Source organism: Misgurnus anguillicaudatus, chromosome 13 (genome assembly GCF_027580225.2).
Source record: "Misgurnus anguillicaudatus chromosome 13, ASM2758022v2, whole genome shotgun sequence".
In the NCBI taxonomy this organism is placed as follows: Eukaryota; Metazoa; Chordata; class Actinopteri; order Cypriniformes; family Cobitidae; genus Misgurnus; species Misgurnus anguillicaudatus.
Window position 1 is genome coordinate 27,344,389 of NC_073349.2, and position 18,665 is coordinate 27,363,053.

The window sequence follows — 18,665 nt, forward strand, 5'->3', positions numbered from 1 at the left end:
CATATACCAACAAAAACTTACCACCATCGGAGGCTTGTTGCGCAAACCGAACAGACGAAAGGTGTTTCGACTTCATGCGTGCGCCAATCGATTGACTGATGTCACTTTACCGCGAGAGCGAAAGCTTTCGAATCGATCTCGCGGATCTTTGATGTCATATCTGTGATCACGCAACTGCGATTTCGAACGCAGCTAAAATAAATTAATTTTAGGATAATGTCACTTAATATGTTTTATGGTTATTAACTTTCTCTTTCAACCCAAGTTTAAATATTAAAATAAATATGAGAAGTTTTAAACCTAGATTTGCTGATTAGTCTCGCAATAAAGATATAAAGATTTAAAAACTCGATCATAACCCCAACATATTCAAGTACAATTTTTTTGGAAGACACTCTCGAGGTGGATTATTATGGGATTGACCCAAGCGTGCACACTAATGGCCATGTTCGAATTAATGCGGCTTTGCCAGAACTGACAGGTTGATGACGTCAAAGTACCGCGAGATCGATTCGAGAAATCATACGGAGGAATCTGCTTTCAAATCGCTCTCGCGAAACTTTGACGTCATCCGCCTGTCGGTTCTCGCAACGCCGCATGAAGTCAAACAAGTCTAGGCCTACAGCGGTCTGCCTTTTGTGAGCAGAATCGGTCGGATTTCTGCCGTGGCAGTCGAAATGTACGGTTTAACAACTGACTATTTTGGTCTGACAGGACTCCGTTGGTGTGTTCCTGATAAACGTGGTCCTTCTGATTGGGTAATAAGGTGAATGCTACTTTTAATATTTACACAGGGTTCTCAGTTCCCTTACGAAAATTAACCATGGTTTTACTACAGTTAAGGCCAAAAAACCATGGTTACTGTAGTAAAACCATGGTTACCACAAAATAACCATGGTTTTGACAACCATGGTTTTCAAAAACCATAGTTAAACCATGGTTAGTGTAGTAAAACCATGGTTTTGCCCATAGTAATCAATTTACCAAAAAAACATGGTTACTACACTTTTACCACAATAAAACCATGGTTAATTTTCGTAAGGTATGATTTATGCCTATATAGTTTGCCAAATAGTTAAATGTTAACTAATTACGCCTTGTTTTACTTTCCTCTTGCTTAATGTATTTCCTTTAATCACCGCATTTTTATACTTTACATGTTTTTTAATATAGTTTTTATTACATATATTGTTTATTATTTTTTTTACATGTTTCAATACAAAATACAGTATAATATTTCATCTGAAGCTTGATTCATACCGGTTTGGCTCCATCTAGCGGACAAAGCATCGCTTTACAACCATGAGCTAATAGAAATCAGTGTTATATCTGACATTAATTAGAAACAAACTAAAGAACCTTAGACGAAAACTAAAACATGAAAGTGATGCTGATTTCAGAAACATTCACATAACATTTACAATTGAGAACCAAATATTATAATGTGTCCAATATAGAGATCAGAAATCAGATAGTGAAGGTGTGTAACTTCATCAACTTACTACCTGTAAGCCACATTTAAGGAAGTTGTTTAGTTACAAGGTTAACATACCACACAAGTTCACTCTCTCTCTCTGTCTCGCCCTCTCTCTCAGATATTCACAAACACACCTCTTATTTCCAAGAGACGGCAAATCTCAATGTATTCGTATCATTTGGCCGCACTTTGTGAGTGATCTGATGTCTTGTGAGTGATGTTGTCTTATGTCTTCAGTTCTAACAGTATGGATCACAAGGCAGTGGTTGTTCCTCAGGTAAGACTCACTTCTTATATCTGCATCGTGCAAATGTTGATTTAAATTAAACTATTATCTTATTTAACTTAAGACAACACATAAGCAGGCTGATACAAAAGTGCATTTAAATTAAACCTTTTTAAAAACTTTTCAAATATCAAACCTGTTATCTTAAATAAATTGTGATGCATTTGATAAGTTAAACTGTTTGACACTTGATAACATGAAAAAGATGTTATACTGTGCAGGTGCTTTTAAAATGTTATGTAGGCAATGAGAAGTGCTGTGATACAAACATATACAACAGGTTGAAGCCAACCGAACGCTTCCTCATTTTAACAGACCTCAAACATTTTCATGGATACAGTGTATATACGTGTTCAGTATCTTTTGACTTTTCTTTCATAGCTCAGCAATGAGATGCAGATCAATCTTATGAGCATGGTGAAGTCAGGAAAGCTGAGTATTGATGAAGCGCTGATTCGTGCTAAGAGTGGCACGCTACAAAAATCACAGAGGAACTTCTATACGGAGGTGAATTTATGGGATATGAGAAAAGCACAACAACAAGTCAAGAAAAATACAATGCAATACATTTCTTGTTTTGTAAATACAGTTAAGCAACATTCCTTTGTTGATTCAAAGAAAGATCTTATCTATATTTAGAATCTCTGTGTCTGTTTTTAGCACAAGTTCCCTTTGTTCGCTTTATATTTTAACAATATCTTTTTGTTTAATTATTTTTAATTGGTTGTGCAGAGACTGAATAGCTAACATAGTTGTCATTGGAATTCAATCTCGGAGACAATGGAAGTGGAAAGTCGTCAGCTTTTGCTCACATCTTGTTAGGGAAATGTTTGTTGCTTAACCAGTTTTCATTAAACAAGCGGTAATAAAGACATGTCACCAAGGTGATTATAATCAACCCGAGGCAGGTTTTGTAAATGTTTTTGAATGCATTGAGGAAGTATAGCTAGTTATTACCTGAAGTCTGTGTTGTTTATCAGTGTTATTGATATGCTTGTTTTAGGAAAAACAATACAACTTCAGTGTCCGCAAGTTCAACCGCTACATCTGGCAGAAAAGAGTGCTACAGGTTTGTATACAGAAACCAGAGATATGTAAACCTTACTGTGAAAACCCAGCTATAGTCATTTTTTTACTGATTTGCTGTTTATTGCATAAAATACATAATCCTACATAATACATAAAATTGCATAATCCTACATAATTTAAAGGTGCAGTGTGTAAATTTTAGTGGCATCTAGTGGTGAGGTTGCGAACTGCAACCAACGGCTAAGCTCACTGCTCACCTATAGCTTTTGAAACACATAGAAAAGCTACGGTAGCCGCCACCGGACAAACATGTCATCGTTGGAGACATCTTAGTAAAAAAAGTTTGTCCATTAAGGGCTTCTGTAGAAACATGGCGGCACAAAATGGCGGCTTCCATGTAAGGGGACCCTCTGTGTATGTAGATAAAAACATCTCATTCTAAGGTAATAAACGCATAACGTTTCATTAAGGTCTTTATACACCCCTGATAATATAGTTTTATATATTATTTTGCATTTCTGTCAAGAGATCCTTCTAAAACGTACACGCTGCACCTTTAAAGGTGCATTGTGTAACTTTTAGAAGGATCTTTTGACAGAAATGCAACATAATATACATAACTATATTATAAGTAGTGATTAACTATATTGTTTTTATTACTCTAGTATGAGCTATTTTTTATCTACACACACCACCGTTCCCCTTACAGGGAAGTCGTCTTTTCGCGCCGCCATGTTTTTTCAGTAGCCCTAAACAGACAACTTGCTATATAGACCGTTTCAGCAGTAACAACATAAACAAGCGGCTGTCGCGGTCCGCACGTAACTTCCGGTAAACTCCGCTAAGAATGAATAACAACAAAGTTCTTTAAACTTAATTTATTTATGTAACAAGCAAAAAAAACAACACATAGATTACCTAGGAAACCAAAACATTTGTTATTTTCGACGAGGCATTTGTTCAAGAGATCAGTTTAGCAACTAGTCAGACCATTAAAAAACGAAACCGGAAGTAAGGTTCGGATCCAGACGTGTATCGCGTACTTTGTATAGAGCACCTAAGTCACTACGTTGTCTCAGACGACGAGATGTTTGTCCTGTGGGACTACCGTAGCTTCTCTATGCGTTTTGAAAGGGAGGGGTGAGCTATGGACTGAGCCGTTGGTTGCAATTCACAGTTTCACCTCTAGATGCCGCTAAAAACCTACACAGTGCACCTTTAAAGAACGTTCTGTAAAATTATTTGATGTTATTTAATATTAACTGAGTAAGGACATTGAAATCAATATGAAATCATTAGATAATGAGACTTCATGGACTGGGTCACATATATGAACATCCATAAATAGTAATACTCCTTAAAAAGAGTCTTGTAAATTGTGTATTAGGAATGAAAATGTCGTGATTCCTCCTTTTGCAGATTGATTTTGCCAAGAATCTAATATGCAGCATTGAGAAAGGAATTGTAAAACGCCAACTCCTCTTCTCGGATGTAAAAAACTGCCATGATTCTGCGGGCACCAAATTCTCCATTTCATTCAAAGGACGGACAGACTATGAGCTGGAGGCTGCGTCCTCAGAGGACAAACAGAAAGTGAGATTATGTGTAATAATAATCTGTGCCAGATTAGTAAATGCACATCTGTTCTGATGACCTGAATGAATACAAATATGTACACACAACTGTTTGCATGTATATGTGTTGTACGTAGAGACGAGTTTCTAATGGCATCTTCATCTTCAGATCATGCAGCTGGTGAATCAGGTAATCTTCAATAATATATACAGTCTTCCCGTGGACAGTTCAGCTGACGTAGAGACTCTAGATGAACCTTCGGAGAACCTCAAAGAAGGACAACTTTTACTTCAAAGAGGAGGACTGGCATCATTCAAATGGAAGAAATATGAATTGTTTGTGTCTTGCAAAACCAATTTTCGGGTTGTATAGCGGCTTGGATGGTAGCAATGTTGCCTCATAGCACAAAGGTTCCTGGCTTGAGTCCTGGCTGGATGCTCTGCTTTGTGTATAGATCGACTGATTTCAGGGTTCCCATAGGTCATGGAATTCCTGGAATATCATGAAATGTCTATTCCAGATATTGAAAGTCAGGAAATGTTATCCTTTTTTGTCCAAGTCATGGAATATCAGGGATTTTTGACACCTTAAATTTTAGTTTTTCATTTATTAACTCATTTTCTGCCAGCTATTACTTAAAAAGTTACCCGCAAGCATTTTTTTTGTGATTTTCACAAATGTTTCACAAAATCTCTTCTAAAAATATATGAACATACAAATATATCAAATGAAAGAACAGACCCAAACAAACAAACAAAATGAAAAAAAAAAGTTTCATTATATCTATATCTTTTCTTTGCTCTTAATTTTTTTTGCAAAAAGCTGAAATAATTGTATTTTTTTGAAGGAATTTTGTTAGCGATCAGATTCAGAACGATTATCAAAACATACACAGAGTTAAAAATTTATGAACATTTTGGCTTCAGTTTTTTCCATAAATTGGGTAAATGCCATCTAGTGGTTAATTGCGGTATTGCAGATTAACAAAAATTCATCAGGGACACTTTTTTATGCAAATTTTTCTCTTAATTGGGGAAGAGTTAAAATGTAATCTTCTTGTTAAGTTGTGATGTACGGATTGTTTTTCTGGTCCAGGGCCCCACTGATTTATTCGTCCTGACAGCCGTTTATTGGCATTGTTTACTCATTTCAGACATTTAAGCCACATTTTTATATATTTATTTTTATAAATTTTTATTTTTACATTATCCAGGCTCACGGCATTCCGGATATAAGTCAATAAAAAAATTCAGCTTCATGAAGAAGGTCTTTTCCAGACATTTAAAGGTGCAGTGTGTAATTTCTAGAAGGATCTCTTGACAGAAATGCAAAATAATATACAAAACTATATTATTAGGGGTGTATAAAGACCTTACATAATGAACAGTTATGTGTTTATTAACTTAGAACATGATCTTTTTATCTACATACACCGAGGGTCCCCTTACATGGAAGTCGCCATTTTGTGCCGCCATTTTTCTACAGAAGGCTTTAACGGAATTTTTTTTTACCAAGTTGTCTCAGACGATGTCATGTTTGTCCATTGGCGGCTACCGTAGCTTTTCTATGTGATTCAAAAGCGAGGGGTGAGCAGTGGACTAAGCCGTTGGTTGCATTTCGCTAAAATTTACACACTGCACCTTTAAAGTCTGAAACTTTTGTTTGTTGCTTTAAATTTTAGTTTTTATTCATCAAAAATTGTTATCTTGTGACATAAGGAATCAGTCTGCACTGACTACAATTTAAACAGCTGTTTATCAGCACTGTTAAGTCATTTCAAGCGTTTAGGCAAAATTTTTATAAACTCACGATCTACACTAAATTATCCAGACATAGGTCATGGAAATTCAGCTTTGGAGCTAGTGAAAGTCAGGGAAAAGTTGAAAAATGTGAACTTTGGCGGATTTCCGCACCACGTTAACCAATCAGATTCTTGCTGTAGTCGCAGAAGCCTCTCCCATGACACGAATTTCTGCGTGAAATCGCAGCGAATAAAGCGAGTAAACTCAAATGTTCCAGCGTCCAACTACGCGCAAATAGTGCATTTTTGCCGCCTCTACCGCGGCTGGTGTGAATGCACCATTACCGTGGGTTCAAACCAGCCGCGTTTGAGGCGTCAAATTCGCGTCTTCCGTATCTAGTTTGCCGCTTGAACATTTTAAGTTTACTCGCTTCATTCACGCGTGAAAGCCGCTTGTGAAATTCTAGTCATCGACACACGCGGAAATTTGTGTCATGGAAGGGGCTTCTGCGACTCCGCTCGCTTGCTGTAATCACGTCACTACTAGAGCAAGCTCCTGATTGGTTAACACGGTGGGTTTTTCCGCCAAAGTACAAATTTTTCAACTCGCGCTATTCCCGCGGCAACGCTTCATTTGCGCCATTTGCGTCTACGGCGCTAAACGCCTAATTCGCTCCGCGAGACCTCCAGACGCACGTTAACGCGTCTTTACATGGACTTAATGTTGAAATCACTCTCGCTTGACACCTCTACCGTGGCTGGTCTGAACATGGCATTAGAGTGGGAACCCTGTGTTATTTTCGAACAAAAGTAACTTTGTATTTTAATAGACAATTAAATCAGCACATAAACCTCTTATGTTTACTCCAGTAATCACCCATAACCTCCTAACAACCATATAGCAATATGCTTAAAACCACTCAAGTACCATAAAACTGTAATAATCATCTATCGATTTTATTTAATTGCAAATTACTTGATGTTTGAGCAATGACTTCAATGTTACTAACACATATATCATGTTTTGTGTCGTAGATATGAGGCTCATCTTCAAACTGGCTTGCTGAACTTGTTGCCAGTTGCTGTTGACACAGACACGTTGGTTTACTCCAGCGAATTTGTCTATAATATTTCGGAAATTTACAACAGTGTGGATAATGAAACATGTACTGGAGGAGACAGGACCGCTGTTGTCATTCATCTCTCAGACGGTAACGTCAGGGTGGAGACGTCCGGCGCCCCTGATACCTTTACACTAATCAACGACAGAAATAACTTCCTGTGAGTCTAGTGGTCTTGTGTTTTAAAATAAGGTGCACTGATGAACAGTAAGCATGAATTTGAGCCAGTTTCGATTGAACGTCAAGACATAAAATGGCATTTGTGATGCATACATCATCAGAAAAGACTTTATTTTCATATTCTTGTTTGACCAACATTTATCTCGCTTATTCATCTCACAGTCATATCTCTTATATTTTTTTGTCTTTTTTAAACATTAACAGGTTCAAAATACCAAAAAGTGACCACATGACCTCAGAGGCCATCACAAATGAGCGAGACGCCTGGGTGAAAGCCCTTAAAACATTATGTATCGACTGGAAACGAAAATCACAGCATCAACACTTCTACGAAGTCACTGAACCAGAGATAAATCACAATGGCATTATAGAAACCAACAGCGAATCAGAATACGGAATGCAATGTTACTACATGCCCACCACGCCTCCACCAGTACCACCTTCACCGAGACCACGCTTACCCAGAACTCCTTCAGCCGTACCCGAGGCCGAAGAACTCAACTCCATACAAGAATCAAAACCAAGACTAAAGTCCAACCCAGAACCACAGGTTCAATATGAGGAGATACCTTTAGCAGCGCCTATGATCGTACCAGCTTCTCCTGTGCCATTCTCTCTGACCTCGATGATGCTCGTGCCAGGTCCTGTTGCAAACCATGCCGTGCCACCTGCTCCTTTACCCCCTCCACCATTACCCAATAAAACAGCCAAGCAGCTCACAAGCCGAATGAAAGCTTTTCACTGGGACCTGGTTTCTCAGGATAAGGTATTTGCTTTTGTGTATTGGATTTTAAGGAAATAATTTACTCATCCTCATGTCATCCCAGATGTATATACAGTATACAACACATTAATAACTTTAAATCTCACTGGTTCTCAGATGTCCTCGTGACAGATTGCACTGTATGTTTACATGGATATACAACGTATCGATCACTAAATTTTATTGAAATGACCTGTCATGCTAAATCATCCTTTTTCAAATGGTGCATTTGCTATTTTCCAGTTGGCATGATAAGAGAAGATCACTTACAGTTGAGAAAATGTAGATATTGTCTGCTTTCTCCCTTTGCAGATCGAGAAGTCGATATGGGCCCGCAGGAACCCCAAAAAGATTGATCTCGACACATCACGCTTGTATGAGCTGTTCGGAGTAAAGGACTCAGGAGCCGCTGGCAGATCTGAGTCCAGCACTAACATGGAAATCATGCTGAACGCAAAGATCGCTCACAATTTCAGTGAGTACTTCACAAGTGGAAATTATTTATGGGTCATAAATCACAGAAAAAATGTCACATTCAGGCCAAATTGGATACAGGTGTCGGAAAAAATAGGGAAAAGGACCAACCTAAATGTCTGCATAGTAACATGCCAAAAATGTATTAGCATCCGTATTAACTCTTTCCCCACCATTAATTGATGAGTTATCTCGTCAATTAAGAGAAAAAATGTGCATTAAAAAACATGTTCCTGATGAGCTTTTATGTAAATCTGTAATACTGTGACCCACTTTATAAAAAAACTGAAACAATTTGTTTTTTTTACTAATTTTAAACTCTACACTGTAAAAAATACTTTGCTGCCTTAAATTTTTTTTTATAACAACTCAGATTTTCAATTCATGTCAACAGAGATAAATTATAAAGTGTAGTTGAGAAAAGTCAACTTAATTTTATAAGTTATAACAACTCACCTGTAGTCAAGATAAAAAATAGTAAGTTGAAATGACTTGTAAATCTTGAGTTGATTCAACAAAAAATTATAAGGCAGCAAAGTATTTTTTACAGTGTGTTTATATTTTGATAATCATTCTGAATCTGATCTCTAACAAAATTCCTTCACAAAAATGCAATTATTTCATCTTTTAGCTATTTTTTTTACCCAATTTATTAAAAAAAAAATGAAACAAAAAAATGTATTAATTTTAAACTCTGTGTATATTTTGGTAATCATTCTGAATTTGATCTCTAACAAAATTTCTTCACAAAAATGCAATTATTTCAGCTTTTTGTTAAAAAATATTTTTACCCAATTTATAAAAAAACTGAAACAATTTTTTTTTACAAATTTTAAACTCTGTGTATATTTTGATAATCATTCTAAATCTGATCTCTAACAAAATTCCTTCACAAAAATGCAATTATTTCAGCTTTTTGCTAAATTCTTTTTTACCCAATTTATAAAAAAAATGAAACAAAAAATATTTATTAATTTTAAACTCTGTGTATATATTGATAATCATTCTGAATCTGATCTCTAACAAACAAAATTCCTTCACAAAAATGCAATTATTTCAGCTTTTTGCTAAATTTTTTTTTACCCAATTTATAAAAAAATGAAACAAAAAATATTTACTAATTTAAACTCTGTGTATATATTGATAATCATTCTGAATCTGATCTCTAACTAAATTCCTCCACAAAAATGCAATTATTTCAGCTTTTTGCTAATTTTTTTTAACCCAATTTATAAAAAAACTGACATTTTTTTACTAATTTTAAACTCTGTGTATATTTTGATAATCATTCTGAATCTGATCTCTAACAAAATTTCTTCACAAAAATGCCATTATTTCAGCTTTTTGTTAAAAAATTTATATTTGAAGAAAAATATCCATATTAAAGATTAAGCAGAGAAAAAAATATAGATAGGATGAAACTTTTTTCCCGCTTTGTTTGTTTATTTACAGTTTGTTTGAAAGCAGAGGGTCTGTTCTTTACCGAGCCATTAGGTGACATTAGAGTAAAAAATCAAAAGTTTAGTTTTATGTGCTCAAGTGAAACTTTAGGGCGCACACGTGACAGTTTTGCACGACCACGTGAAACTAAACTCGATAGTTTCACGTGTGCATGCGAAAGATTCACTTTATTTAATTTTTCCTCCATGTCCCCTTAGGGGCTCCGTATTTCTTTCATTTGATATATTTGTATGTTTATATATTTTTAGAAGAAAATTTTCCTGGAAGGCATTTTGTGAAACTTCTGTAAAAATCACAAAAAATGCTGGCGAGCAACTTTTTAAAAAATGACTGGCGGGGAATGAGTTAATCTCGGTGACAGTCTGGCGCCAACCAGACCTTATTGACTGGAAATCAAATGTATATTTATAAACGTAAATAGTCCTATTATTTTAATATTTATCTCAAGACGTCCATAAATTGAGTGGGGTTTGGCATTTGTGCAGTCTTTTTTAATATTTCATGACATCTGATACTCTGGTGGTCATTATGGTATTGAGTTGCATGGCTGTTGACGATCCGTGTGTTTTACAGAAGTTAGCTTGAGCTAAACTATGGCATAATATTGAAGCAAAATGTGATGCCTTGCTAACGATGCAAAATATGATATGCAATACAACACTTGTATAACAACTCACGCTTTACATTCTTCTTGTAATTCATGAAGCTTAGTGGAAGAGCATTGCGTAAGCTGTACAAAAGGCCATGGGCTCGATCCCAGGAAACACAAATACTAAAATAATAATATTTTTTTTGTGTTGCTTTGGATAAACGCATCTGTCAGATGCGTAAACGTAATATGAAAAATGCATCACTCACTAGACTCCCTAATATCTGCATCAAACTAAAACTTTGACTATACATAACTTTTTAAAGTATTAAAGTCATTCAGTTATTGCAAACCGATGCGTGTTACGTTATGCACATTTGCAATATTTTCAATAATTTCCATATATCTTGCACCCCTACAAATAGATGTCTTATTTTGTTACTTTGAGAAATGGCAGATGTTTATAAATGTTGTGTTTGTTATGGAACCGGTAGATTTGGTCACGGTGGGCAGGTTATTGATCACTGAGAAAGGATTAAAGCATCAACAGAGGATTGGTGGCTTGACTTTGAATAACAATAGAGTTGGCAAACACTTTTGCTCATTTAGCCGAGAAAGCTTTATTTATTAGACAGCTACCTTATGTTTGCATTTATTAATGATGCCTCCTGAGGTCAGTCTCACTATTACTGTTAATCATATTCAGTGTTTAAACTTTAATATTAAACGAACTGCAAATCGTCTCATATGTATTGTGTGGCACGTTGAGGAGAAATGTGCTATTACTTTTCTATACTATTACATCTCTTGAATTATATTATATGATATCCAAATACATAAACCTGATATATGACTTTAACAGAGACCACAGCTTTGAAAGCTACAGCTAGGTGGCAGTGTTGCTTCATTCTGTACTTGCCCAGACAGACAACCTAAAATCAGACAAAAATGAAGAATTGGTCATACATGGTTTTAAGTTTTTATTTGCCTCTTGCTCACTGATCCTTGAATAGGTGCATTGTAATTTCATCTCGTCTGAAATCTTTAGAAATGTAATAACGGTTTCTCTTTGTGTCCTCTGTATTAAAATACATTTAAAGATAAAAAAGTTTAATTTGCAATTTGAAGTGGGTCCTTGTGATCTCAGTTATTAATATTTTGAAGCATCCTTGGCAATTATGGAGGTCACGTTTTCATTTTATCTTTATGCTTGATTCTAATAAACCAGCAACATTTTATGTCCAATTGAATGAGCCAGAAGCACTTAAACTTATTTAAGAGTTACCTGCAGAAATAACAAAGATCAGATGATCCATACTAGAACAAGACAGTTACATAAATATGTAACCCAGTCATTTTTTGTGATTTACTATAAAATCATCCTATGTAATGTAAAGAAAATATTACCTTGATATGAGTAAGGCAATGCCAAATCAACGTTAAAGACAGGATTACATTTTACGCTCTCACAGAGATGTTGCCTTGGATGCAGATCATAATAAAAGAGTGACTAGGTTTCAAAAGATTAATTTACAGCGAATCCTTGTAAATCTTAACAACAACAGCGCACCTGCGACAGCCAGATGACTTCTCGATTCCCATGCAGGTGGATCAATTAGCAAAGCGGTATAAAAAAAAATGCATGCCACCCTTACAATCATGCGTCAGCCATCTTTTTTCCTCTCCAAGTGTCTTTTCCTGGTCTCTGACATGCTGTAGTTGTAGGCAATCAGAGCCCAGAGCAACCCCCAGGCAATCTTATCTCTCAGCCAGTCTAACTCGAGGAGGGCAAAGGGGCACGGAGCACAGAAAAATCGTAATGCATCTTCGGATGAATATTGCATGTTGATCAGTAATAGCGCAGTAAAAAGATGTGCAAAGTGATTGAGCTCGTAGGGCTTCTGGGATGATGGCATCAAGAAGAGGCGACTCAATCGAGATGGCATTCGGAAGGAAATGCCCACTTCAGACAAGCTGATTAACTTCACCAAGTTGGTCCTCTGCTTCTACAGACCACAATTTGGTGTTCATGTCTTTGCCCGCATTAGCCAAATTTATTGACGTGTGCAATATATCAGCAAAGTTAGGAATTTGATCCTGCACATCCAAGTGAGTTTATTACTACTGTAGCTTTAATTCACAGATACAGAGACTAGCGTTTCTTTATGCACAGATGGCCATGAGGTGAAAATACAGATGGAGGAATTACAAGAATTTGAATTTCACTCATCTAAGAATATTATTAACATTCAGCTTTGCACTCGCCGATAGCTTGACTTTATCAACATCTCACGGTTAATTAATTTGTGCTAAAATAATTCTGTTAAAATTCTTTGTACTCTTACCGTCTACTTTTATTCATAGCAAATATTTAATGTGAATAGCATTGCATAGAACATTTTTTGGGGGGAAGAATTTGCATTCATATCGAGGTCCCTAGCTGAGTCACACACTTGCATTTTGGTGTATTTTTGTAAAACCATTGCATATACCGTTCATAAAAAAAATTCGTTTAAAATCCATGATTGGAGCCGCAATTATGGCTTGAAGTGTTTTTCCCAATAGTCTGACTGTTCGTCTGATGGTAAAGCACTAAACCCCTGCAGCTCTGAGCAGCTCTGCGCAGTCACAGCCAGGAAATAAGACGAACGGTATATAATTTACACAAACACAAGTACCGCATAAAACCTACAGAGAGGGAATTATATCTTATAGCTTTTGAACAGGATTTAAACTTCTTGAGCTAAAGAACCTCCCCTTCAACGTGACTTAATAAAATAGCTTGATTTTTCACCATTAGATGATTAAAATAACTCTTATTATGGCTTATTATGGTTGCAAAGGGGCGGAAAGTTTCCGGTAAATTTCTGGTAAATTTTCGGAAACTTTTCAAGGGAACTTAATCTGGGGAATTTTGGAAATAATTTCCAAATTGGAAACTTAACAGAAATTTATGGGAAATATTTTAAAATTAAGCGGAAATGTATATAAACTATATTATAGACAAATATAAATAAACATTTTGTTTGGTCATAACATAAGCAGGCATGCATGTAAGGTAATACACATTTTAAAGAATCCTCATACTTAGGCTTATCAAGGCTGGATTTATGTATGGATATATGGATTTAAATGTATGTAATTTACGTGAATACAGGCAAAGATGGACATTTTGACATTATTTTGTGTGCAGGATTCAAGAAATTATCTGTGCATGTAATGGAAGAATGCAATCAATGCCTTAATGGCCCTTCAGTAAGCTGTGTGCATGTGACTGAGGAATGTGCAGGGTTGAAATTCAACTGAAATTGCATAAAATCTTGTTGTTTTAAACAAAACTATGCTGCAAGATTTTTTTTACTTACATTTAAAATATAATTTCCATGTTTAAAGGCGGAGTCCACGATGTTTGAAAGCCAATGTTGATATTTGAAGTCACCTAAACAAACACGCCCCTAACCCAATAGAATCTGGACCTTCTGTTGATAGACTCGCCCCACACATACGCAACCCGGCAAGGATGTCGGTTAGTAGACACGCTCCTTACTGCTGATTGGCTATAAGTGTGTTTTGGTAGTCGGCTCGTCTCCTTTTCCAAAGCGTTTTTCAAACATCGTGGACTCTGCCTTTAAGTGCTATAATTGGATCCCCAGTGCTTCTATCAACCTAGAAAATGTGAAAAAGATCAACCCAGTTACTCAGTTTTGGTAAACCATTGCCTGTAAGCATGTGAAAAAACAGGTAATTGAAATTTGGCTCCCTTTGTGATGTTAGAAGAGGATTATACCACCCCTTAATCTGCATTATCCAACCACAGCACTGCCATTTAGTGCAGCTACTCAGTCTCACAAAGTTTCGTGATATAGTCACGTATTTTTTTTATTCTTTTTTCGTGCTATTATCACGAAATTTCTTGTTTTTTCGTGATCGTATAACGAATTCCTGTTTTCGTGTGATTATCACGTATTGGTTACTCAACTGTTTTGTCCTATTTTTAAACCATTGTCGCTATGGTTTAGGGTTAGATTTGGTGCTTGCATTAGAATGTCACTTTATATATTGATTTTTACTATTTTTTCTGATTTATTTTTTTATATGTCGCCTGGCGTTAGGGTTAGAGTTGGGTTTGGGTAGGGATGTAATTTTATGTAAATCTAACCCTAAACCGAAGCGACAATGGTAAAAAAAATAGGACAAAACAGTCGAGTAACCAATACGTGATAATCACACGAAAACAGTAATTCGTTATACGATCACGAAAAAACACGAAATTTTGTGATAATAGCACGAAAAAAGAATAAAAAAATACGTGACTATATATAACGAAATTTCGTGAGACTGGGCTGAGTGCAGAGATCAACTCATTTGCATTTTAATGGGCACACCCAAAACGGCTCATTTTTGCTCACACCTACAAAGTGGCAATTTTAACATGCTATAATAAATTATCAATATGGGATTTTGAGCTAAAACTTCACATACATACTCTGGGGACACCAAAGATTTATTTGACATCTTAAAAAAGTCTTGTGAAATGTCCCCTTTAAGTTTACTGTTATAGGCAACTCAAGTTTTCAGCCTTGAAATTCCCAGAATTTTGCCACCCTATTCAGCGGTCAAGAGTTTGTTGCGCTATGCATCCTAACTTGACATGTTATTGAGAGTGAGAGTTTTCATCATGTATGAAAATAGATCAAACGCCTCATCTAAGGGCACACTCACACTATCCAAACCACGCCCGGGCGCATTTGACCCCCAAAGCCTGGTTTGTATGACTAGTGTAATCACTCTGTACTGCGCCTGGGTCCGGTTTGGTTAATCGCACCCTGGATGGCTTGCAGAGGTGGGCTCGAGCGCGGTTTACTTGGGCGCGGGCGCTCAATGTGATCGTAAATCGCGGCAGAGAGCGTTTTAAAAAGCAACCACCCACCTTCATCTGCCTTCGTAAAAACCTTCTGATGCATGCAGAATGTCTGAGCTGCACGCGCAACAGACCAACTAAGCAATATGATAGGCATGTGAGAGGGCTGTGTGTCATCGTGCACCAAATGACTCCGAATATAAAACACAGACTTAATATTACGATGGGCTCCAGTGTTAAGAGAGCGCTTTACTTTCTGCTTTGTTCAAAACAATCGCATCCTAATGACGAAAGCGCGCCCGGGTCTAATCGATAAAAGTACAGTGTGGGTGTGTACTTGTGGGGGAGAAGGGAGTGGGGGACAATCGCGCTCAGTGTTGTACCTGAATGAGTACATTGAACGAATGTTCATATACTGCCTGATGAACGTTAATGTGAGCTCGTTCATTCTGGTGTTTGTGAACAGCACGCTCTCTCAGTTTAACATCATTTAATAGGGTGCCAGATTTGTATAGAGTCTTCCAGGCGAAAACCCGGCTAAAACACACTGTAAACAGGCCTTAATGTGTAACAGAAAAAAAACACCCAATCTGGCAACACCAGCCACCAGTGTTTCACGGCTGCATGCGTCATCAAAACAAAAAGCAGCATAGAGGTGACTGACTCTGGATGCTGTTGAAATCCCTGCCGCGCCACTCACATAGTTTAACATTAAATAACATCATATTTGTCCCAAATCGTTAATGATTAAAGGGGACAGAGAATGAAAAACCATTTTTACCTTGTCATTGTTGAATAATGGTTGTCTACCCGCATTCACGAACACACAAAAAGTGCTAGACATGCTGAACATCTCATACTCATAGAAATTCCTCTTTTAGAAATGTCAGCCAGAAAACGGCCCAATCTGAAAAACTGATGCTTATGACATCACAGGCATCTCACTGCCCCTCCATTTTAAAATAATTGGCTACATTTTTTGAGTGGCAGCAAAGTCAGCCAATCAGTAATGAGATTGCAAGTTAAGCCAGTAGGGGGAGCCAAATAGGTGCAAAACCACTTGTTTAAAATCCCCCACCCTAATAGAGCTATCTGAGAGAGGTTTTTAGGAAGCTTCTAAGGCATTACAGACCCAAACAAAAATTTTTTGTCTACATGTCACATCACAGAACAAGGAAAAATACCCCGTTCAATCATTCTATGTCACCTTTAACATAGGCTGCTAGTGCATATTCTGGATCTTGAAATAGACTCTGACTAAAGGCGGGCGTACACGGTGCGATTATTGCTGTGGTAGGAGCTCGCATGCGACTTTTTTTCTCTGGAGCAAATCGTTTATGCTCGTATGGTCGCGGCTCGCACTGTGTGAGAGGAATTAGGAGCCGAGCCGGTTACGAGCGCCTCACAACCTCCAGATAATTTTTAAACATGTCAAAAAAGTTTGGGAGTTGTCGGTATAAATTCGTAATGTTGGTGCAGGTGTACGAGACGATCTGGCAATGCATTTCAAGTTGACCAATCAATCAGAAGGTGACAAAACACAGAAGAAGAAAGACAAATGTGGCACTGCAACCTCGAATCTGGACGACAACTCTATAGCTGGCTATATGTTTCGCGCACACACACACACTCCGGTGACCGGACATCATGACAAATATGACAGGTCCTTTCAGTGACGACCTCTTGATCAGCTTCTTTGCCTGAAAAACCTGTCATACGTGTTTTTGTGATGTCCGGTCACAGCTTTGGATGTGTGCGGAAACAGGAGAGAGTGTATAAAACGAGGGCTACTTTTTGATATTAAAACTTTTTTGTTTTACTTTGTAATACTGTTGATTTTTCTTTACTTGTTAATATGTTTATCATTATTTACAATCTAAACATAAAATAAGCCAACTAAAACATGTAATAAATAAATATAAAAAATATTAGACTCCGTGCAGAGACCATGGTTTAAACAGTATAGGATGGACAAAGAATGTCGCAATTTTGTGTAATCCAAGCTGTGCCAAAGTCGCTGTAGTACAGTTTATAAATGAATGGATATTAAAAGGGCTGGCGTGACAGAGAATAAAAAGCAACGGAATGTCCATGTTTAATAGGCTATAAGATATGCATTTATTGTTTTACACTTTTTACTCATATAATAAATGCAAAATAAATTGTCAATGAACAAGAGACTATATTAAACATGATGATCATACGCGGAGACGACGTTTTCCAGATTATTATGGAGCTTCTGCTTTAGCTTAAACGTTTTTGTTCGGTGTTTTTTACCCATATATATATTTTTTACATATTTTCGACCAAAGGAACACATGATATAGCCCAATGTACGTTGTTATGGTAGCCTAAGCTTGTTCTGAAATGATGAGAATATTTAAATGACTAAAAATGTAGGCTATCTCTGAAACTTTATTTAAATAATGATTAATTTGTTTTCATACTATATTTGTATTGCTATGTATTAATTTACATAGGCCTACTGAGAAAATGCCATATATTAATATGCAATGCCTTCTGTATGGCATTTATTTTGTACATTTACATGAGCACAAATGCTGCGTGCACTTTTACTTCAATACCCCGCATTGACCGAGGGTCCGCGTACATTTGCACTAGACAATGCAAACAAGCCTAGACAATGTGCTTAATATTACATTAAATGATTTTCGTTTTACAAATTAATATTTGGCTGTAGATGTATTGTCTAAATAATTTAATCATAAAGGGAAAGACGTGTTACGTTATCTTACCTTGCGTTTTACCTCAATTGCTCCTCATTCTGCATTTACAAATAAATAAATATGCCCACTGAATTTGTTTTTAAACGTCATATTTATAAAAAAACAACAATATATGTAACATTAATAATACCAATATAGATATTTACTTGGCACTACAATCAAGATATATTAAGAAGATAAAACCGCATATGCGCTAGCAAGAAAAACCACTGCCAGAGAAATTCCTTCACCGCCACAGCACTAGACCTATATTGCAATTTCGGAATGCATAAACAGAAATACAAAAAAACAGAAACAGTTTTCTGCACAAAAGCCAATATCTTTGCCGTATTCTTCTTGTTTTATTTTTTGTACATTCTGC

The 18,665-nt window shown here is 36.5% G+C and overlaps 1 protein-coding gene across 3 annotated transcripts in view; it reads left to right on the forward strand.

Moving 5' to 3' along the window:
* Nucleotides 1-624: 624 nt before the first annotated feature.
* Nucleotides 625-18,665, forward strand: part of LOC129431128 (uncharacterized) — a 48,492-nt gene continuing 30,451 nt past the window's right edge. Inside the window, exons 1-9 of one of the 3 annotated variants that reach the window (XM_055188861.2) lie at nt 625-766; nt 1,715-1,754; nt 2,145-2,270; nt 2,767-2,832; nt 4,212-4,385; nt 4,536-4,693; nt 7,144-7,389; nt 7,614-8,175; nt 8,485-8,647. In XM_055188861.2, coding sequence (XP_055044836.2) covers nt 678-766; nt 1,715-1,754; nt 2,145-2,270; nt 2,767-2,832; nt 4,212-4,385; nt 4,536-4,693; nt 7,144-7,389; nt 7,614-8,175; nt 8,485-8,647 — 1,624 coding nt within the window. In that variant the 5' untranslated portion in view covers nt 625-677. Of the gene's footprint in view, nt 767-1,595; nt 1,755-2,144; nt 2,271-2,766; nt 2,833-4,211; nt 4,386-4,535; nt 4,694-7,143; nt 7,390-7,613; nt 8,176-8,484; nt 8,648-18,665 lie in introns of all 3 variants that reach the window. The other 2 variants (XM_055188862.2, XM_055188863.2) reach the window with 2 other exon arrangements.